Source organism: Zonotrichia leucophrys, chromosome 1A (assembly GCF_028769735.1).
Source record: "Zonotrichia leucophrys gambelii isolate GWCS_2022_RI chromosome 1A, RI_Zleu_2.0, whole genome shotgun sequence".
In the NCBI taxonomy this organism is placed as follows: Eukaryota; Metazoa; Chordata; class Aves; order Passeriformes; family Passerellidae; genus Zonotrichia; species Zonotrichia leucophrys.
In genome coordinates this window covers 219,491-241,337 of record NC_088170.1, presented here as the reverse complement: position 1 = coordinate 241,337, position 21,847 = coordinate 219,491, and the positions used below count along the sequence as shown (strand labels likewise).

At 40.8% G+C, this 21,847-nt stretch overlaps 1 protein-coding gene across 25 annotated transcripts in view; it reads left to right on the top strand.

Annotated features, from left to right (window-relative positions):
* C2CD5 (C2 calcium dependent domain containing 5) overlaps positions 1-20,929 on the top strand; it is a 53,607-nt gene extending 32,678 nt beyond the window's left edge. For 8 of the 25 annotated variants that reach the window (XM_064734158.1, XM_064734176.1, XM_064734194.1 and 5 more), the window contains 17 exons: positions 1,624-1,738; positions 3,406-3,594; positions 5,148-5,339; positions 6,230-6,416; positions 7,413-7,577; positions 7,901-8,041; positions 9,725-9,788; positions 11,539-11,600; positions 12,058-12,156; positions 12,558-12,647; positions 13,182-13,269; positions 14,287-14,373; positions 15,961-16,011; positions 17,010-17,111; positions 17,914-18,104; positions 19,369-19,515; positions 20,405-20,929. In XM_064734158.1, coding sequence (XP_064590228.1) covers positions 1,624-1,738; positions 3,406-3,594; positions 5,148-5,339; positions 6,230-6,416; positions 7,413-7,577; positions 7,901-8,041; positions 9,725-9,788; positions 11,539-11,600; positions 12,058-12,156; positions 12,558-12,647; positions 13,182-13,269; positions 14,287-14,373; positions 15,961-16,011; positions 17,010-17,111; positions 17,914-18,104; positions 19,369-19,515; positions 20,405-20,536 — 2,102 coding nt within the window. In that variant the 3' untranslated portion in view covers positions 20,537-20,929. The remainder of the gene's footprint in view (positions 1-1,623; positions 1,739-3,405; positions 3,595-5,147; positions 5,340-6,229; positions 6,417-7,412; positions 7,578-7,900; positions 8,042-9,724; positions 9,789-11,538; positions 11,601-12,057; positions 12,157-12,557; positions 12,648-13,181; positions 13,270-14,286; positions 14,374-15,960; positions 16,012-17,009; positions 17,112-17,913; positions 18,105-19,368; positions 19,516-20,404) is intronic. The other 17 variants (XM_064734204.1, XM_064734241.1, XM_064734308.1 and 14 more) reach the window with 8 other exon arrangements.
* The last annotated feature ends 918 nt before the right edge of the window (positions 20,930-21,847 follow it).

The following is a 21,847-nucleotide window of genomic DNA, read 5'->3' as shown; positions in this document are numbered from 1 at the left end:
AGAACATGGTTGGTGCAGCTCACAGAAACCCCTTGGTTTGTGTTCTGATGTGTATGTTGTTGTTCATTGCAGAGAACGTTCTAGGAACTCTCACTGTAAGGTTTTTTCTGTTCACTGTTGGTTTCTTAAAGCAAAGGTTGAATAAACTTCAGTCTCAGCATCCAGGCTGCTGTAATGCTGTGAGTTACACAAGCACTGCCATCTAAAGTTAGGTATAATTGAATATACAGACCTCTGCTCTTCCTTTGAATTGGAAAAGATCATTAGTTTAGTTTAGAGAAATTAGAGCCTAGTTCTAAATGCAAACTTGAGGTAAAGTCATGAATGAATACATCTTATTTTACAATATTTCTGTTTCAGTAACTTAAATTCTGTGTATATCTGCATCTTGCATTTTTGTTTGTCATGTTGTCAGAGAAGCAAGTGTATGATAATGTGGTTATCATACACTGTGTTGGTAAATATTCCTGGTAGTACAAAATTGGTTCCAAATAACTTCCAGGTTTTGACTTTGATATTTAAATTATGATTCAGCAAGGAGAACTCAGTAGCCAGAAGTTTGTATATGTGCTAAGTTCAGTTAATTTCAGAGAAGTTCCATAAGAATCTCTCTACTCAGAACCCTTGGTAATGATTGTTACTGGTTTTCCCTTTTTGTATCAACAATTAACACAGTTGCTAACCAAAATCATTGTAACAGGTAAGTTTTGAGAGAAGAAACAGCTGACAAATTCCACTTGTAAATTCAGTATTTGTTGGCTTGTTTGTAAGACAAGAGCTTTAGTTGTGGGAACTAATTGCTGAGCAGTTACAAAATAAATGGACTGCATTAACTTATTCTAGCAGCACACTCCTGTTGTATTTTTGTATCTTGTAGCTTTCAAGAAAAGCAGGCAGGATATAGTTAATATGTAACCTTGGGGACAGTAAAGGTAATTTGAATCCATTCATGGCCATGGAGGGAAGGTGCAGTTTCCAGGGTCCTGACTCAAAAAAGCACTGACAGCATGCATCCTGTATTTCTTCACGTTGTAAATGTAGGAGTGGTTTCAAATCCCTTTGGCTTCTCACAGCTAGAAGTGCCACAGAACTGTCTGCTTGATTAGTGGTACAGTTTGGAACAAGTGTTTTCAAAATCTGGTTAAGAGAGAACTGCTTCCAGTAGGAAAGCTTATTGAGGTTATTTCAGAGATAGCAAGTGCACAGCAATGTAAAATCTAAGTTTACTACTAGAAATACTGTTTATTACTGTTAGTTTTTCAGCATTACAGAGTATCTGATGTTACACACTGCTTTGTGTTGTGGGAAGCTGAGGCTGTGGTTTGGGACTAAAACCAGGTAGAGACTGGAACAATATCTACAATATCTTAGTGTTACCTGGCATATGGACAACAAGGAGAATGCAGTAATTTGTGAGAGTCTGCTCACGTGGGGGAGAAGCAAGATAATGAGTGCAAAAGTCCTGTTAGTGTTTCCTTGAAGTGTGTAAGTAGGAAGGAAATAAAGTGTCCACATTGAAAGCACGTGAATGTGAAAACCTCAGCTTTTCAGGTGAATGAATTGCATGCAGCTTGGTGTCAGCCCAGTCCAGAGTAGTGAACTGATTTATACTTTGTCTTTCAGATGAACCAGAGACACGAGATGCCTGGTGGGCAGAAATCAGACAAGAGATAAAATCCCATGCCAAGGCATTGGGTTGTCATGCTGTAGTGGGCTACAGTGAATCAACCAGCATTTGGTAAATCATGATGATGATTTGATTTTCAAAATGCCACAGAAAATGTATTTCATCATCAGTGGATTAAAAATTAACTATTGCAGTACAGGTGTTGGTACTGTCTATTATATAACTACAGAGTTTAAGTGAGATTATGGAATTTCAGTATTAGGCGTTTTTATATATGTTTAGATCTGGGTTTTAAGTTTTTCTAATTAATGTTACAATTTTTTTATTTTAAGCTAGAACTTAGTTTGTTTTGTAGTATCAGTATTAATTTATCCATGAAGTTTTCTGAATCTAATCTACCTAAATAATTAAGACTATTCCTAAAAGTTTATGTATTGAAGTTTCATTATTGGATAACAACTGGCAGACCAGAACTTAAATGGAAGATTTCACATTTCAGGCCCAAAACAAGCTTATCCTGGAGCCAGGTGTGTCTGCTGATATTAAACAGAAAATTACTCTGGTTCACTATTTTGAATTGAATTTGGAAGCAGCAAGCAAATTCCAACATCTGAATTTATTTCCTTTCAAATTGATTTTGCTTATATGTTTTAAGGTGAAAGCACTAAAAATTTGCTTTTTTAAGGAGAGGAGCTGGAAAAGTTTTGGTTTACCTTATTTCCCTCAATTACTCCATCACTGAGGGATAACACACCAACATGAAGCATTTATTCCTTTGCTTGTCAGTCTCCTTGTAATAAGCATGAATAGTTTGTATGCTTTTTCCTACCCTAACTATGGGGAAAGAATGTTTAGAGCATAGGCAGTCAGGTACTGGGTTATTTGATGCTTGCATTTCTCTACAGGAATTGAATGTGGTAGTGTTTGATTATTGATAAAATACTTATTGGAATTCCTATACTGTATTGCCAGTTCAGCTTTATTCCATGCTCAAAGCACAAACCTGTGGAAGTTCTGGTCTGCCAGATGTGTTATGTATGAAAAATTGTTTTGGAAAGAGAAACAAGAACAAAAAATAAAAAGACAAGTGTGTCATTCCAGAAAACATGGGAAAAATTTTCTCTATTTTTTTCCATATAGTATTTTATACTGAATGCTAGATGGTTTTATATTTAACAACCTGAGAATTATTAAAGCTCTGTGGTCGTTCTGAGACGTTTGAACTCTGCTAAATCCTAAGTATGGTTGTTTACTTTACATGCAAAATGTACCATTTTTGTAATTCTTCCTAGTAAAATTTTACTATTTTGCCACTTTTTATCCTTCAAGAAGCACTCTTGTCAGTGTTGAGTTGTAAAAATTGAAAGCTCATTTTGAAAATTGAAAGTTAAGATGCTGGGGCTCTCAACTTCCCTTTTACTTTGGTAAAAAATTATGCCTTGGTTTTTTTTAATGTTTACTTGGTTTGCTGTATTTCTTTGCATTTTTAACCACAGAACTGAAAACCATACTTAAACCTGGTTAGCCTTTATCTTGTTACATTATTTGTGACATGAGACCAAGCTCTCAAGTCTCTCTCTGCAATCCTCCTTCACCCTGTACTTAGGCAATGGTTATGGTTTAAGTACTAGTAGAGGATTGTGATTTTGAATGGGTAAAATTGCACAAGTGCACAGAACTCCACTGAGACTTGTATAGCCTTTGGCTCTGATGATTTGCTGTGCAAGCAGCCTCGGAGCAGAAGGAATTCACTGTGTTGTTGTTCTTTTCTCTTATAGTGAAGAGGTCTGTATTTTGTCCGCATCTGGCACAGCAGCTGTACTGAACCCTAGGTTCCTTCAGGATGGCACCATGGAAGGCTGTTTGGAACAAAGGTTGTCATGGCAGCCTGGCTTCTTTTCCATAGGGTCAGAGAAGGGAGAGGTTGATTTTTTTCCTCAGAGCCAAGATAGTTCTTCTCTATTAGGGTAGGTTACAGTGTTACAGTGCAGGATGCGGGACCAACCACTTACTGCTTTTCACTAACAACAACCACCACAGGAGTAATGGAGCTCTGCACCCACTTAGATACTTGTTTTTATTTCTAACAGTCTCAATAAGGTAACACGTTTGACTACTAACACAGACCATAACTCAGTTTTCTCCTTCGCTGCTCTTCAGGTCTCTTTGCTCTGTTTTGTATCACACCATAAAAAATGACAGATGTTTGATAACTTAGATAAGCCAAAAGTGGCTGTGTCTGTAATGTGTGTATATCTGCTCCATTAAATACTATCTATGTGTGGGAGATAAAGTAGCTTGGTTATTAAACTAATATGATGCCAGGTTTTTCCAAAATAGGTATGTGTTTGTTGAAGCTGATGAACAAAAGTATGAAACTGAAGTTTCCCTTTGTTTCTGCTCTTGCAAATAGAGTTTGAACAATGAGCCTTGCCACAAAGTTATTTTTGGGGAAAAAAAGATTAATTAATGCTTATTGGTAATTTATTATGTATTCATCAGGATAGTAATCAAATATTTCAAGGGATAATTATAGTTGTAAGCAAGGCTATTCCTTACGCTTTAGCACTTGCATTGCTTTTTCCATAATGAACCAGTCGACATGGTTTATTTAGAATTTATTATTCTTTTACTTTGTTAGCAGAACACCATTGTCTTCTAGTGTAGACAGTTTTAAAAACTGTAGCCAGAACTAAAGTACTTGGTTTTGTAGTCACTATATAACAGAGAGGAAGAAATACTGTGTTTGTAACATAAAGAAAATACCACTTTTTCAAAATATGTATTTTGGGGCTTCTAAGAGTTGTGGCATGGATTAGAAGTGCCAGAGGGAGGTAAAACAGACAAAGCTCATGCTCAACACTAAATCTGTTTGCCAAAGTCTTATGGTAACTAATGTTCCAAATCTGATAGACTTGCTTAAGCACCTCTTCAAAATCCCTGAGAATTGCTGATGTGAAACAGAATGCATTTGCAGTGATGCAGTTGGCCTGTGCTTTCCCTGTTCATAATTTTATAGTGGTCATTCCTGGGTTATAAGGAAATAATTCATTTAACCTTATTGTGCTGCCTCTCAAAAGGATGTTTGGTTTGTTGTTTGTATTCTGCTCTTATGGTGTTTTGGACACAATGAGAAAAAGAGAAATTTTGGTGTGTTTGGTACAGCAAATTCTGTGTACAACTGTTGTATCATGGATTTTATTTGGAAGTTACACTGCTTCAAGCCAGTTCAGTGATGTTACAGGTTTTATGAGTTGTTGGTCACTGAATGTCCTTTTTCTCAATCCCTGCATAAGAAGTTTAATGCAAGTTTTATTGCTAGCATTTTAGCAAGTAGTGTGCACCCTTTTCTTGTGGTTGGTGTATTGTAATACTTGTCAGCCTGGTGTCATGGAGCAGAGTTCAGTTGTGGTGGATGATTTGAGCAGCTCTCTGTAGGTGTTTATTCACATGTGCGCTTACTGAGCATGGTTAACAAGATGCAGATGTTTTAAGCTTTCTCTCCATAATGTGTTTTTAGGATTGAAGAAGCTTCACCACCAGGTTGTGGATTTTGCCATATCCCATATGATGAATTGAACATGCCATTTCCTGCCCACCTCACTTACTGTTACAACTGCAGGAAGCAAAAAGTTCCTGATGTCCTTTTCACCACAATCGACCTTCCTGTAGAGGCAATAGTTGTTGGGAAGGGATGTCTCATTCAAGCCAGGTATCTGTCTAAATAATTCCTTCTAGTGCAGTGCAGTTTTGGAGACATCTGAAAGAACTCCTGTTGCTAAAATCCAATGTGGTATCAAACCTTATAATATAAAACATACAATTGGCATGTGTTCCTAAATAACATTTCTCTCTCAAAGTATCACTGCACTGGTGTGGGCTTTGAATTTCAGCTTGTAGGACTAACCCAAAGAGAGGAAGATACAGTCAGAGATGGGATTGCTATGCTTTGTTTTGTTCTTTTCAGATAAATATGGCTAATGCTTTCTTTAGTTGTGAGGGCACTTGAGTTTGGGATTTTTTCTTCTTTCCAATGTGTGACTTGAATAACTGTATTAATAGGAATTTTAAAAGTTCTACCACTAGAAATTACAGTAGTGATTTTCTGTACTTGTGCCTGAAATGTTTGAGGCTTGCAGCAAGAGAGGCAGATGTTTGCATGGGAGCTCTTACTAGAAGAAAAGCTGAAAATAGAAGTTTTCAGATGGCAGTGTCTCAAGGAGTTCTTGTAAAGAGCTGGCACTTTATTGTACTGCTGCATCAATCTAGAGGAATTGGAAAGAGGCTGCACTGGGTTATGCAGTGAGAATTGCAGGTGGTTTATGGAGCTGCCCTGGGCCATGCAGTGAGCAGGGAATCACAGGTGGTTTATGGAGCTGCCCTGGGCCATGCAGTGAGAATTGCAGGTGGTTTATGGAGCTGCCCTGGGCCATGCAGTGAGAATTGCAGGTGGTTTATGGAGCTGCCCTGGGCCATGCAGCGAGCAGGGAATCACAGGTGGTTTATGGAGCTGCCCTGGGCCGTGCAGCGAGCAGGGAGTTGCAGAGGCTCCCCCTGACCCTCCCCAGCCCTGCCAGAGCCCTGTCTGTGCTCCTGTTCCAGGCTGTGCCGGCTGAAGAAGAAAGCTCAGGCTGAGGCCAACGCCACCTCCATCAGCAACCTGCTGCCCTTCATGGAGTACGAAGTGCACACACAGCTGATGAACAAGCTCAAGCTGAGGGGAATGAATGCCCTCTTTGGGCTCAGAATTCAGATCACTGTGGGGGAAAACATGCTGATGGGCTTGGCAGTAAGTACTGCTGGGATCCTGGGCTGCTTCTGCTTTCTTACAGTATTTTTTCAGGAAAACATGCAAGTGTTGTGGGATTCAGAGTCATCAGACATATTAAAATGTAATTTTAAGAGCAAGTATCTTAATTATTGTAAAATCAGGACAGACTTGTCCTTCATAACCACCAGAAGAAGATTCAAATAGCTTGAAAATGGTAAAAGATAAGATGAGTAAAAAGTGGATGAGAGAAAAAGAAACTTCAAGCAGTTAATTGGCACAAGTTGTAGAAAAAGACGGTATTCTTTAAAGGTCCTGTCAAAGAGGTCCCTGTTCCTCAAACTGAATTTGCAGTTCCATGACAAATAAGGTCAATTAAGCCTGTCAGGAAATCTTTTGGTTATTTGGCAACAGGGGGAAGTTCCGTTGCCTCTTCTTTGATGGAGCTGAAGAAATAAATTATAGATTTGAGAAAGTCAAGAGATGTTCATTAACAATATTTTCTAACCCCATTCTTTCATGCTAGATTAGACTAGTGAATTTGCTGCTTCTTCCTGCATCAGGGGATGCTGGGGTAATTCTGGCTGCAATCTTCTTTTGTCTTTCACGATCTGTTTCCTGAAAATGGAAATGGGGTTCTCACAACCTCACTGATGCTGTACATGGTTTGGCCAAATTTCATATCTTCAAAAACTCAAACTGTTTACTTATGCAAAACATACTGGGGCAGAGGCTTTAATTTTTAGTTTGTTTGCAATTTTTAGGCAAGTTTCAGAGTTCAGAGTTCCAACGTGAGAAATGGAAAAGAGGGAGTTGTCCAAAAGAATAGTCAAGTTTTTCATAAGTGAACAGAAGAGAAAGATCCTTTTGTTTATTTACAAGAGGTGCTGCTGTGATTTGCATGTTACAATGCTGTTGTAGCACAAGATCAACTTAGCTAATATGCCAAAGCTTTATATGAAAATATCAGGAATTCATGCTCATATACTTGTCCTTTTCTTTGTGATTTTTGATAAGTCTGCAACAGGTGTGTATTTAGCAGCTCTGCCCACGCCTGGGGGCATTCAGATTGCTGGCAAGACTCCAAATGATGGCACCTACGAGCAGCACATATCCCATATGCAAAAGAAAATCAATGATACAATAGCAAAGAACAAGGAACTCTATGAGATTAATCCTCCAGTAAGTAAATCTTTGATTCTTAAAAAATAAAGTGTTCTGATTCAAATATATGCACTGCATATCCATTTTTTCTTACTGAGCCATTTGGAACAGAAATTTATTTACAAATAGAGATACAGACTTCTTCCACTGGAATTTGGAAAGCTGCTGGAATTCTCAGATCCCTTTGCCGCAAAGCCAAACCACTGTGGTATTATTTAGATGTATTTCTCAGTAGAATGATTTTCAGAAGGATCTGATTGTTAGAATTGTTAACAACTTGTGGAAAGTTGAATTTTTTTTAAGCTGGGCAGAACATCTGTTAATTTTTACATTCTTTTTAGGAGTTACCTGAAGAAATTATTGGGTCTCCCATTCCAGAGCCAAGACAGCGTTCCAGGCTGTTGAGATCTCAGTCAGAAAGCTCTGATGAAGTTACAGAGCTTGACCTTTCCCATGGGAAGAAGGATGCTTTTGTCTTGGAGGTGATAAACATTTGCACTACTCATCTTCATAATTTTCCTCTCCTGAAATATATATTAAAAAAACTTTGCTTACTCATCTCCAAGAACAGTTCCTAGATTGTGTATGATTTTTTCCCTTTTGCATCAATAGAAAAAGGGAAGTATTAGATTTGCTTTGTCTCTTTTCCTTACTCTATTTGCTTAAAGCAGAGCTGTGTCTACAGACTATCTGAAAAAAGATTTCCCTGTTGTTCATGAATATGTAGCAGTCTCTAGATTAATAATTAAGAGCTGTTAAATGTCCTTCTGCTTGCTTCAAGCAGCAGATCAGACTAATCAAAAACTCAAGATCTACTTTCATAAACACTGAGGTTCTGTGTTGCCACACCTTATATCTAGCAAATAAAAAGGTTGTATTTTCCTCCTGTTTCAAAGCTCTTACTGTGGGTAGATAAACGTTCAGAATTATTAGTTTCCAGAATGGGATGTATTCAAAGCATTCAAAAAACTGCATGTGCTAAGACAGCACATAAAAGATGATTTTGTGACTTTCAGCTATTGCTTTTCACAATTTAAGAATTCACAGCTTGTGACAATACCTTCCAGTTGTTTCTACAGCTGCAAGCAGAAAGAGCAACACCTGCAGACAAATAAAGGGTGTAGATTTCTGTTACCTCTCCCCACTGAAATTCAAAGACAATTGAGCATTGTGTGCTTTGAAGGCTTTAATGCTCCAGCAAGTGTTGAAAAGGGGCTGGAGTTTGGTCATCCTGTAGAGACAGACAGTACAAATACCTGTCACTGACTGAAATCCACTTCAAAATGCAGCCTGCAGTTGCAGCCTGAGGTACATCTGAGGCTTTGTTAATCCTCACAAATCACCATCTTCATGGAAAATAGTCTGGAAGAAAGGCAGTAGATAGGAGGAATGAGGGAGCACTATAACAGGGGTCTGTTCGAAAACAGAAGTATGGAAGGAGAGTGAAAAAATAACAGGTTGGGAGAGTTTGAGATAATAAATTCAGATTGGTTGGTGCTTTTGCAAAAAGGGTCGAACACCTTTGTAAAAGATTGAGGATTTTTGTAAGGCATTTATAGAAAAAAATTACTTTTTATCTGTGGAATCATTCACTACTGTCTTATTTGAAAAGTTTGGTTTATGATTAATTGGATATCAGAAACAATATTCCAGAAGATTTAGTTGAACTCCTGACCAAGCTTTCAAGAGTAAAATCATTGTTCACTGAGCTATATAAGAAAAAGTAATAAAAATTTCATTGTGCTGAGGATGTGCTGAAGGAGGCTGAGCAGGCAGTTATGAGAGCTAAAGATACCTGAGCTGGTTTTGGTTAGTTTTTGGGTTGTTTTTTGAAGGAAAGAAAAAGACAACCCCTTTTACATGGAGAGGGAGAAGGAGACACATCACTTGACAGAAAACCCTTCAGTACTGGAGTTAAATTATAACCGTTTCTAAAACAGTGGATAAGAAAATGTGGGCAGTTATTGGTAAATGTGGATCTCTTGGAGGGCAGTAAGACAGGATGGATGTAAAGGCACACCAGAATATTTACAGCAGCTAGCAGGGCTCTCAGTCTGATCTGAAATAAGTGTTAAAGGTTGAATGGGATGGAGGTTATTTGATTTCTTTTGGAAGGTTCCTACTGGCACAGCAACATGAGTTTCTCAATTATTCCCTTTTTGCAGATTGATGACACGGATGCAATGGAAGATGTGCATTCTTTACTGACAGATGTTCCACCACCTTCTGGTATAGTTACAACTATATTTTTCTCATTTATGCTGTAGGCTGCAAAATGACAAAATATTATAGCTTTATTAAAAATTATTTTAAAAGTTCCAAGAGAACTGACAATATTGCTGTTTCTGAAGGTTTTTAGACTGAATTATGGATTTGCAGGTTTCAGGGTAATGAAAGTAGAATGGAGAACTAATTATTGCCTGCTATCAGTTGTCTTTATGCTATTTCTTGTTGTATAGATATGTCATACCTTTCCCAGCAGAACTGCTGGATCTGGATAAGAGGCAAATGTAGGTGTCTATTATGTAGAAATTGCTCTGGACATTTGATTTGTCCTTGTCCTGCTTTTCATTGTGAAAAGCAATAAATTTCCCTGTGTTTCTTCTGAGAAAGTCTGATGAACAAACTCAAGCTGAGGGGAATGAATGCCCTCTTTGGGCTCAGAATTCAGATCACTGTGGTTATTATTATCACTGAATCAGTTATTCCTAATAACTGATACCAGTGTTGATCTTGTAGTATCAGCTCAGAACTGTCCTTGTATTATCCATTACTATCACCAATTCTTTTACTCCTCACTGATTATCCAGTTCTGCTGCAGTTGATTTTACTGCTCTGAATTAAGGCCATCAGCCATCACCTTGTGTTATCCTCTTCTGCATGTGAGTTATGGATGTGTGTGAAGCACCAAATGCAGAATTACAGGTGTGCTCCCTGTGAGAATGAAGAGTTTTGTCCCCCTTGCCTGGTCGTACGTGTCCATTGCATTTGGTGGTGCCTCGGTGTTGGTCTGTTGGGAGCTTTGGCCGCTGTGGCTGGGCAGTGCCGCTCACTGAACCAGTCCATGCCAATCCCTCACCTGAGCCCATCCCACTGCCAGCCCTGCCCTGGGGAGAGCAGGAGGAGCAGCTCTGGCACCGCAGCTCCTGGGGATGGATGGAGCAGCATTCTCTGCCAGCGGGGGCAGCTGGCCCTTCAGCGGCACTGAGCTGGTGGAGTTTGCTCCTCTGTGCTTTATGGCAATCCTTTTTCATTGGCCTGTTGTTCAGTATCTCCCTCAGACGCTTGTTCAGGACAAACAAACAGGGCGCTGCTTTTCTGCTGTTGTGGAAAGCTCTACTGCACTAAAAGCATGTTTTCTGCTCTCATGGTATTGTTTCTGCATATCCTTTCTAAACCTTATTTGATTCCTCATCAGAATTTTTGCTTTTGATGTTCTGAAAGACAGTCCATTAATATTTATACCCTCTGCAAGCTGCTACACAATTTCTTTTCTAGCTCATTTTGTGCTTTTATGTAGGCCCTCCCAGACTGGGCTCTTTTCTGCTTATTTAACTTTATCTTCAGGATTGCAGAATCACTGACTTGCTGTTAATAAATTATTTTACTCTGCTGTTTAGGCATTATAATTCTGTTTTTCATTTGCAATCAGTCGCTGCTGTAGCTCCTTTACAGCCTTTACTGTGCTCTCTGGTAAAGGCTGGCTTTTGAGCTTTTCATATCACACCTTTTAAAAAAATTTCCTCATTTGTGCATAGTTTATCTAATAGAAATAGGTGGAGCAGTTGTGGATTTGGGGTGTTGGCCCCTCCTACAAGGATTCTGTATTTTTCTTGAATGTTGATCTCATTTCTGGTCTAATACTCAAAACCACAGGAGGGAAAATACTTGCAAAGCCTTGTCACGTGTGTTTCCTTTATGAGTATTTTTATGTTGCAGTGTATAAAATATAATTTTTTCACAAATATTTTCTTCACAGGTTTCTACAGTTGCAACACAGAAATTATGCCTGGTATAAATAACTGGACACCGGAAATTCAAGTAAGGTTATTCAAAATTGAAACTTTTGCTAAATTGTGTTGAAATATGCTGTAGTAATTTAAATATGTATTTTGAAAGCTAAATTCAAAGGACACCCTTGTGACAGAAATAAAAGTAGTATTTTGGTAAGAACAATAAGGTATGAGAACCTGGGCTTTTGTTGGTTTTTTTAAATGCTGTCATGTAACAAATAATCTAATATGGAAATACGAAAGTAATTACAGAAAATGTAAACTTCATGGTTTTGGCTTTTTGAAAGGTTTGGCTGGGTTTGAAGCCCCTTAAAGGGAACAGATTGTTGATTGTGTTGCTTAGCTAACTTATTTTGTTACTTATTGAACATAAATGTTAACATATTTTACATTATTTTCCTTCTTTATGAATGTGGGTTTAAGACAGTGGATAAAATATATTTGCATATGTTGGCCAAAAATCTCCATGTTTGTTTCTAATTCAGATGTTCACAGCAGTTAGAGTGTCCAGATTAAGCAACATTAACCCAACAAATCAAACACTCAATAAGAACTTTAATGATCTCTGTGAGAATCTGCTGAAGGTAAGAATCTAATTTCAAATACTTTTTATGTGTTCAAATGGGGGCCAAGGAAAATTCAGCCGCACTGAATTAACATGTGCCTCATTATTTTGGAAATAGACTGCAGAGTGTCTGTAATTAGCTCATGAGTTTCTGTAAAGATAGGTTCAGCCTGTTTTAGTATGTTAGGGAATTCCAGAGCTTGTGGAACCTGAAGAAGTCCTTTGACCAGCAGGATACTCTAGAAATAGACAGCTCCACAGCAAATGGCATTCTGTCCTGACTTCACAAATGTACTTCTTCCAGAAAAGATTCATGTCATCTAATGACTTGTGCTATGCAGAGAGTTTTGATCCCTAATTCCCCTGACATAAACCCCCCTTTTTCCCTGAGTAACACAAATGCTCTCCTGTCTCCATCAGAGTTTGTATTTCAAGCTGCGCTCCATGGTGCCCTGCTGCCTCTGCCACGTCAACTTCACCGTGGCTCTGCCCGAGGATGAGCTGGTGCAGGTGAGGGATTGGGAATGGTTCAGGTGAGGGATTGGGAATGGTTCAGGTGAGGGATTGGGAATGGTTCAGGTGAGGGATTGGGAATGGTTCAGGTGAGGGATTGGGAACTGGTTCAGGTGAGGGATTGGGAATGGGAACTGGTTCAGGTGAGGGATTGGGAATGGTTCAGGTGAGGGACTGGGGTGGGCTGGTTCAGGTGAGGGATTGGGGTGAACTGGAGTTCAGGTGAGGGATTGGGAATGGTTCAGTTGAGGGATTGGGGTGAGCTGGTTCAGGTGAGGGACTGGGGTGAGCTGGTTCAGGTGAGGGAATTGCTGTCTCCAGGCACAGCCTGGAGTGCTTGCTGCTCAGGGTAACCTGGGCCAGGATTTGATTTACTGCTGCCTCTTAATTTCAGCAAAAAATGGCTGCTGAGTTCTTAGATAGTTTTTCCTTATTATGTTTCTATGCAAAGAACTGCTTGTTTGCAAAATTATTTTTCAGATTGCACAAGAGATCAACTTAGCTAATATGCCAAATATTCCTGATTTGCAGATTGCAGTCACAGCTGTTGCCATTACATATGACAAAAACCAAGCACTACAAGCCAACAAAGCACCTACAGAAAAATCACAGCAAAGAGGTAAATATTGTGAGGAATCTTTCCTTTTTATCCCCAGTGCCTAATGAGTCTGGATTGTGATTTCAGTTACATGTACAATCACAGACCACAGAATATTTTGAGCTGGAAGGGACCCACAAGGATCATCAAGTTCAAATATACATATTTTTCAGAGGGGGTCTTTCAACACATAGAGGTTTTTTAGAGTTCATGTACTTGACCTCCAGCAGAATTACTTACTTATCAAGTATTATATATTTATTTTCAATAAACAGAAAATTTCTAATACTTTGTTATTCTATGATACTACTTTGATTAAAAGGTTGGTGTAACAGATGATGATATTTCTGTTGTATTTTGGAACATGTGTAACTCATCAGGGAATACTTGTTCTTATAAGTATAAATTTTGTCTGTACTTGAAGAAGGTGGAAAATAAATAATTTGCAATACTTTTAAAAAACCCCAGCCTTCTGCAAACCCTTGGGCAGGTCAGTAATAGTTTTGGAGTTCAGTGGAGCACATGGAATAGACTGCTGTGGTCTGCAGATGTCACCTTGCCAATGAAGCAGCAGCTCCTGCTAGAAATGCAAGGGTGCAGTCTGCAGTGGGGGCTCAGACAGAGCTCTGAGCACACTCAGTCTTCAGACTGGAATTAAATACTGGAACAGAGCCACATGTTTCTACAACATTAGTCATAGCTGACTTCTTCAGTGGAGTGAGGTGTTGCCTTTCATGTGAAATAAGTGGTCACCTTTATTATGATAGCTGACCTAGATCCAACTGCAGAATCAAAATAAAAATGCATGAATGGCCTTCATTTTTCTCCTAAAAACTTCAAATCCTGTTCAGTGGAACACAGGCTCTGTTCAGTGTTGCAGCTGGATTTGTTTTTGCACAACTGCATCACTTTATTCAGTTGTGCACATGCTGAAAATACTTGCTCAAGTCAGACCTGGCTAAACTGACTTTGCTTGTAATTACTGGCAAATCTTATTTTGGGGTTAATTATCAGTTGGCCATGTTTTCTTTCTTGAAGCATCTACAGACAATGAAGAACAGCTCCAGTTTCCCTTGGAACTTTCCTCTGATCCCCTTTCTTCTCAACCATTCTCTCCAGCTAAAGGTCAGTTAAAGGGAAGGATATTCAACTGTTGTTTTTTATGGGTTTTGAGTTCTGCTCTTTCATAGTTGTAGAGGCTTTAAAATATCTGTACTTCACAGGCTTTAAATGTGCTTTGCTGCCTCAGCATAATGGGTACATTTACTCCTGTTGTGGTATTTTTTGAGAGTCACAGAAGATGGCTTGGCTGATCATTCTGTCTATATTTTCTGTCTTTGCATTTAGAATATTGAAGGTGCTGCAAGGCACTGGGTGTTGGGTGTCATCTGACAGAACTATCAATTACCTGATAATTAGCCTTGTCCCATATTGAAGTGACCATATAAAGTACCTCATGTTTTCTCAGCCTCTCAGAATTAATCTCATTGTTTTCATGATGGAAAATTCTTTATCTGCCAGATACTGATTGCATGCAAATTTCCTTTGAGTGAAAGGAGCCTAACCTTGTATAGTAAATAATCTGTCCAGTGCAGCACACTGCAGCTGTTAAACAGCTGCTTTATTTTACCTGAGAGAGAGCTGCAGTTCAAGAATGGCTGTCACAGTTCTTCCATGGCTGCATTAAGAATTCAGTTCATTGAAATCTGTATTTAATTCCTTCTCCCTTGTTGGATTATCTACCAAAATGGTTACTGGGAGGAAATTAAATATCTGGGAGTTACTGTAAATGTTTGAGCTCTCTTTTTTGCCTGTTACTTTTTTTGTGTAAAGAAGAGTGCCTTCCACACTTACTTGTATTTTCAGAGGCCAGATTAGTTTCAGCAAAAAGATTCTTACTGATTTTTTTTAATGCTTACCTTTTAATTTGCTGCACTTTTTATTCTCAAAACGAGAAGCTCTCCAGAGATGGCTGCTGGTGTCTGTAGCCATAGCTGGGCAGTGGCCAGAGGAGGGCAGCCTGTTCCCATGCACCCCTTTTCCTCTGCTCTCCACATCCCATATCGGGCTGCAGGCAGAGCAGTTCCGCCTGGAAATTATTCCATCTGTCATTTCTTCACAGCCTCCTTCTACTTACATTTGCTTCACAGGTTATTTAGCATATCTCTACTTTTTGTAGGATTGTTGTTTTAGAAATACTGGTTTACAGTCTTATACAGTAGTGACCTTTGATGAATAAACATATTAAAATTGCAAGGTAGATTTAGTAAAGTGAGTTATTTACACTAACTGTTATCAAAGTACACAGGATACGATGTAGAGGGTGGGGTTTTTTCATACTTGACTGTAAAACCTTTCATAAGGGTCACAGAACAGTGGAGTAGTTTGGGTGGGAAGGGACCTTAAATCCCACCCGTTCCACCCCTGCCATGGCAGGGCCCCCTCCCACATCCCAGGTGCTCCAGCCCCAGGTCCAGCCTGGCCTGGGCACTGCCAGGGATGCAGGGCAGCCCCAGCTGTGCCAGGGCTGCCCGCCCTGCAGGGAACAATTCCCACTATCCCATCCAGCCCTGCCCTCTGGCAGTGGGAGGCCGTTCCCCCTGCCCCTCACTCCAGGCCCTTGCAAATAGTCCCTGCCATCTTGCTTGGAAGCTGTTGTCCTGTAACTGTGCCTAATAGATGATCTGAACGCAATTAATTTTGTTTTGTTAGAAGCCCTGGAGGGTGCAAGCTCCCACACAGGTATTCCTGCTGCTCAGAGAGGTGAGTTCCCTTAATTTAGCCATCTGCCAGAACAGATTGAGCATTCTTGGGATATTGGTATACTCTTTTTGGATGAGTCTTACTCCAGGAAGTGTTTACTACTTAACTGAGAGTGCATGCTCTGGTGTGGCTTAATGAGATCCTAATATTTTGGTGTGATTTTTCATGATAAAGTTAGATTTGTGGTAATGACAGCCTCTCTGTCGGGTGCATTGATGTGACAGACAACGAGTCCCTGGGCAGAGAGCTGTTTTGCCTGTGTTGATTTGAAGTCAGCATGTGTTCCTCCCGTTTCTTCAGGGTAATGAAGAAACGGTGTTTGCAACCCCCCCTTTTTTTTAAAGATGTGCAAACACCCCTGCAACTAATACCAAAAGTCATAGCAGAAACAACTCTTACTCCTAGTGTAATGCTAGTGGGAGGGGTGTTGGAGGGAGGATGTGGGGCAGGGGAGAGTGTTCTCTAAGGGAAACTCATTTGTGTTTAAACAGAGGTGTTGTTTCAGTTTGTGACTCTTATCCTCATCACCAAAGGTTTTTCTTTTTTCACTCTGTAGGTTAGTTATTGATAAAGACATTCGGGAAATTTAAATCCTGATCAGCAGCTCTTTGTAAGGGAAAAAAAAGCAATGAAAACTAAAAAAGGCTTAAATCAAGTTTAAAAAGCCATAACTTACAGCCTAAATTGAGATGATAAAAAAACCTAATCTAGCATAAGTCCTTAATGACTGTATTTGCATGTTTTTTCAGTGCTGAAGTCCCACTCAGGCAGTGGTTCAGAGGTGGGACACCACCAGAAATGGGTGCTTTGGTACTTTGGTTTGGAGCAGTCCAAGCCCAGCCTGTAACTCTTGCTCTTAGCAGAGCTGCACACGGATGGTTGTTCTCTCTCAGGCAGGAAGCATTGCCTCCTCACAAAGGAGCGCTGAGATGAGCAAGAGACATCATCCATATTTTTTTCTGTTTTTTTTTCTTTTGTTTTTCTGTCTGTGTTTCCAGCAACGTCAGTTGATTACAGTTCCTTTGCAGACAGATGCAACAGCTGGATAGAGCTCATTAAACTGAAAGCTCAGACCATAAGGCGCGGATCAATTAAGACAAGTAGGCGGCTGTTTCTACCCCGTTCTGATAATCTCAGACATATCTCTGATTTCCCAGTGGTGACTTAGGGGAGTGCCCTGCCCGGCAGGAGCACTGCAGATCTCATGTGAGGGTGAAAACTGCTGGCATTGTTCTGTAACCTCACGTAGGGTTGATGAACCGTAGCATAAAAAGCCAAATGAAGTCTTGCTGTAATTAGTTCTCCATACGTGTGTACGCCTACTAATTGTATAACATCCACTGCATGGATGTAGGTGTATGTATGATCTTGGAAAATTGGGGGTGAGAAACAGGAAGCAATCACCAAGGGGACAGTCAAGGCAATGGTCACTAAATTAGCAAGTGGTGAGTTGGTTTTCAGCAGTTCTTTGGCCACAGGTCTGACTATCTTGCTTAAATTAGCAGAGATTAATACCTGTTTTAATGGAAAATGCTGCACTGGGGAAACACAACAACTTTCACACTTCCTATAATTTGTTCTTCCAGCAGAATACATGTTTCAAAATGTTGGCACTTTTTCCTTTACCTTCACATTATAACTGACGGTTGTGTGTGCAGCTGCTCGCCTCAATGTTTTCCTTTCGCAGGAATGCCACTCTCTCAATAAATGCCATTCCAGCTTCTTGTCTCCTTTTGCATGCTTTGCATGATGATTTCCTTTCTCACGTATGTGGCTGAGCATCACAGGCAGCTGAATGTTGTCACCAAGCTATTTGGAAAACCATAAAGAAGAGTTTTTGTGTTTTGAGGAGCACTGATGGATCTCGATAGTTATTTCCTGCTGTTTTTTCCCGTTTTTCAGCTACGTCCCTTGAAAAGGCAAGTCCGTTGGCTGAGGGGTACTTGAGGCACCGTTCTGTCCCGTCGGGCACCAATTCCACTGTCTCAGTTGTTAAGATGACTCCTCTTTCCTTCCTCCCTGGGGCGAAAATAACCAAATACCTTGGGATAATCAACATGTTTTTTATCCGAGAAACCACTTCCTTGCGCGAGGTGAGCTGCGTGGCCGGGCTGCCTTTGGTGCCAGGGAGCAAGTTTGTGTTATTTGTAAGAATCAGAGGTTTGAGTTGAGCTGTGGCACAGCCAGGGGGTAGAACTTGTGTCGCTTGGGGGAAGGTGCTGAGTGCAGAACGAGCTCCTTTGTGCTGCTCTTGTCACAGAGCACATGAAGCCATTTTCTGTCTGGCACTGTTAGGAAGGGCTTAGTTAACAACTGCCACTGCTGCTGATTTGGGCAGAACACTAAACCAGGGAGTTCTTAAACAGAACTCTATGGAAAAAATGTGTCTTTGACCAGCAGTGGTAGAGGATGGGATCATTTGAGCCCAAATTAAATGCTCAAGAAAAATACAAGTCATCTATTCTTCTCTCGTTTAGCTAGCTCAGTGAGGAAGGTTCACAGTGTATTTGGTTAATTCTTTGGTTAATATAACATTGCCCAAATCATAGATAATGTTATGCTGACTTGTAACATTACATTCTGTGCATTCTCTGTAACTAAACTTTGTGTTTTGAGCATCAAAAATTACACCCTGAGTCTGTGACCATGCAACCAGCTTAGAGGTGAGGTTCAGTCCCTGAGCTCCATTCTGTGTTGGGAAAACAGATAATCTCTGAGCATGCGAAAATGCAAGCCATGTTCCTTTTAATTTTCCTGTCCTTTGGGAAGTAGCTGTATCTTTGCTTTTGGCCACAGAAGCAGAGTGTACTTCTTGCCTTGCTTGTCAGTGCTGAAGAGTTTGCTGGTTTTTCCCAATTACACATTGCTGAAATTACAGACCAGATGTTAGTAAAAATGATCAGTCTTCCTGAAAATAGGCTGCGAACTCTCTAGAGAAACTTGGATCAGACAAACATTTTGTTTAGATCTTGCAAGTTACTTTCACCTTCCCCTTCTAACTTGAGAAATCCATGCGTGAAAAGGACAGTGTTTTCAGAAGGATGTCAGAGCAGGGAAATGGTCACAGGACATTGCTGGACTGAGTGCAGACTGTGTAGGTACAGGTTCAGTAGCTGATGAGCTTTGGTGTCTGTGACAGCAGATCCCAGCAAGGATCCCACCTTGTCTGTCACTGCAGGCCCCTGTCAATGCTCTCTCTCCATCTGATTTGTGACTGACCCTTCAAACAGGAATGGCTTTAAAGTCTCCCCACCATGTGGGACTCACTGAGTTGTTCAGCTGAGAGATGTGTAAGGGAAGTACCCAGCACCTTGTAGCCAGGCCCAGTGCCATCTGTGATGTCTTTTTCCATTGCAGGAGGGTGGTGTCAGTGGCTTCCTGCACGCCTTCATTGCTGAAGTGTTTGCCATGGTGAGAGCCCACGTTGCAGCTCTGGGAGGGAATGCTGTTGTGTCGTACATAATGAAGCAGTGTGTTTTCATGGAGAACCCAAACAAAAATCAGGTACACTGGGGTGTGAAATGACAAGTGCTCTTGTGGTCAGTATGATACAAATGTGCATTTTATGTCTTAAAAAACTAGTAGTGCTGTAAAGCCAGAGCTGCGCAACATTTCTTGATATCTTGGATTATGTTTGCAGAATCCAAGGGTGTTCTTGTATTAACACAAAATTATGAGGATGTTTCATAAATACCCAGAGAGATAAAAATCTAAGCTTGCTAGAATAAGTAAATTGCAGGAGACAGTTACACAGTAGTGCAGAACTTTCTTGATATTTCTGATGTTGCAGTGTAGGATTTCCATCCTAACTCCATGTAAAGTACCTGGAGTTGCTGATGTAAAATGCTCCATTTAGTACGTAAAGGGACAAACCTTGATTTGTGAAGACACCAGCAGAATATCCAGTAGATTAAATTTGTTCAAAACAGTAAGGAAAGCAGGTACAGATGTGCAGATATTTCACTGTGGTGGTCTCCCAGGAATCCCACTGCATGTTTGGCAGCACACAAGGGAGCACATAGAAAAGGAGCTGGCACAGGTTCCCTCAGCAATGAATTGCGGTAAATTTGTCCTGCTGTGTTGATTTTTCTGTGCAGGTGCATTAGCAGCTCTGAGTGAGCACAGCCCCTGTGGCAGGTTGGCGTTGGGTGCCTGTGGCTGTTGGGTGCCTGTGGCAGGTTGGCGTTGGGTGCCTGTGGCAGGTTGGCGTTGGGTGCCTGTGGCAGGTTGGCGTTGGGTGCCTGTGGCAGGTTGGCGTTGGGTGCCTGTGGCAGGTTGGCGTTGGGTGCCTGTGACAGTTTGGCGTTGGGTGCCTGTGACAGTTTGGCGTTTGGTGCCTGTGACAGTTTGGCGTTGGGTGCCTGTGACAGTTTGGTGTTTGGTTCCTCTGCAGGCGCAGTGTCTGATCAACGTCAGCGGCGACGCCGTGATCTTCGTGCGCGAGTCGGAGCTGGAGGCGCTGCCCGTGCCGGCTCCCGCAGCCGCGGCCCAGCCCGCGGGCTCTGCTGGGGACGTCACCACGTGAGGGCACAGCGCTGCCCTGCCCAGCACCGAGGTCGCTCACAATGGGGAATCTCCGCGTTTGCATCTTCACCGTCAGTGTCTGTCCATGGATTCACGGCCCAGCCCCAGGACAATCATTCTTTGTTGTTGTGTGACTGAGGTGAGTCAGAGCAGGAGCTGCAGCTGAGCTCTGCTCCTTTAGTCCTGTTCTGGCCTCTGTGAAACCAGGCAGCACGTGAAGCACTCACAGGAGAACGTGGCTTAGAACAGCAGGCATCTCATGGAACTGTGGAAGGAAGGAAGGAAAAATTCTGTTCCATTTTGAGCTGTTCAGTGGGACCATGCTAAGTTGTCATTCAGAACCATTTCTGAGTGTGAGTGTTGTCTGTCTGTCTGTCTGTCTGTCTCAGGTCAGGGTGGGAGGGAGGGGCCTGAGAAGTCTGGGCTGGAAACCTTTGATGAAGAAGGGAGAGATTTGTGTGCAAGCCAAGGAAACATGGGCTGGACTCTGGAATTCCTTTACATCATAGAGTGTGGAGAGAAAAAGCAGTACCAAAAAGTTACAGTTTGAATTTCTGCTCATTGAAAGTATGTTTTCTTAGTTTGTTGTTGTTCTTGTATTTGGGAGCTGGGGGCTGTTGTTTGTTTCTTTAATTGTTTTTTAAAAGCTGCCAGACCACAGTGCTGTGATCCTGGGCATCCCTGTGGTGGGACAAAAAAACCCCAGAACACAACCAAGAGTTGAGGGTGTGTCTGGTGCTAACACAAGAGGTTCCCTTCAGTATTGACAAAGCAGATCTTTTCGTTATTGAAGACTTGGAGAAAGAATTGTCCTGAGGTTCATTTTCCTGAGGCAGGATCTGTTTCAAGGATGACACAAACAGTCCCCCAAAAATGAGTTGTGCAGAGGTTATCCTGCAGCCTCTTCCTGTTTGAGTGCCTGGCTAATTGGAGATTGATTTATGTGTCTGACACTGGTTCCACTGGGGTCTTTTTGTTCTTTTCCAGTGCTGTAGCTGGGAAATTAGGGTACTGCACAGACAGGAAATTTGTCATTTCCAGTAAAAGTCTGAAAGGTGATGATAGTCTATTGTAAAAAAAAAACAACAGAAAACCATTGATTTGAAGATGCATTCTTGCTTAATTCTGACAACATTGTACATGGAACTTGAACAAAGATGTAAACTTGAATGTAAATATTCTGTTTAGATTTGAAATTAAGCAATGGCATGATTATTTGTTAAAACTAATTATTTCATTGTAAATGAGCATGAAGATCATTCTTGCACAATAAATATCTTTATAAAATTCGCTGTCTTAATGTATGTGCATG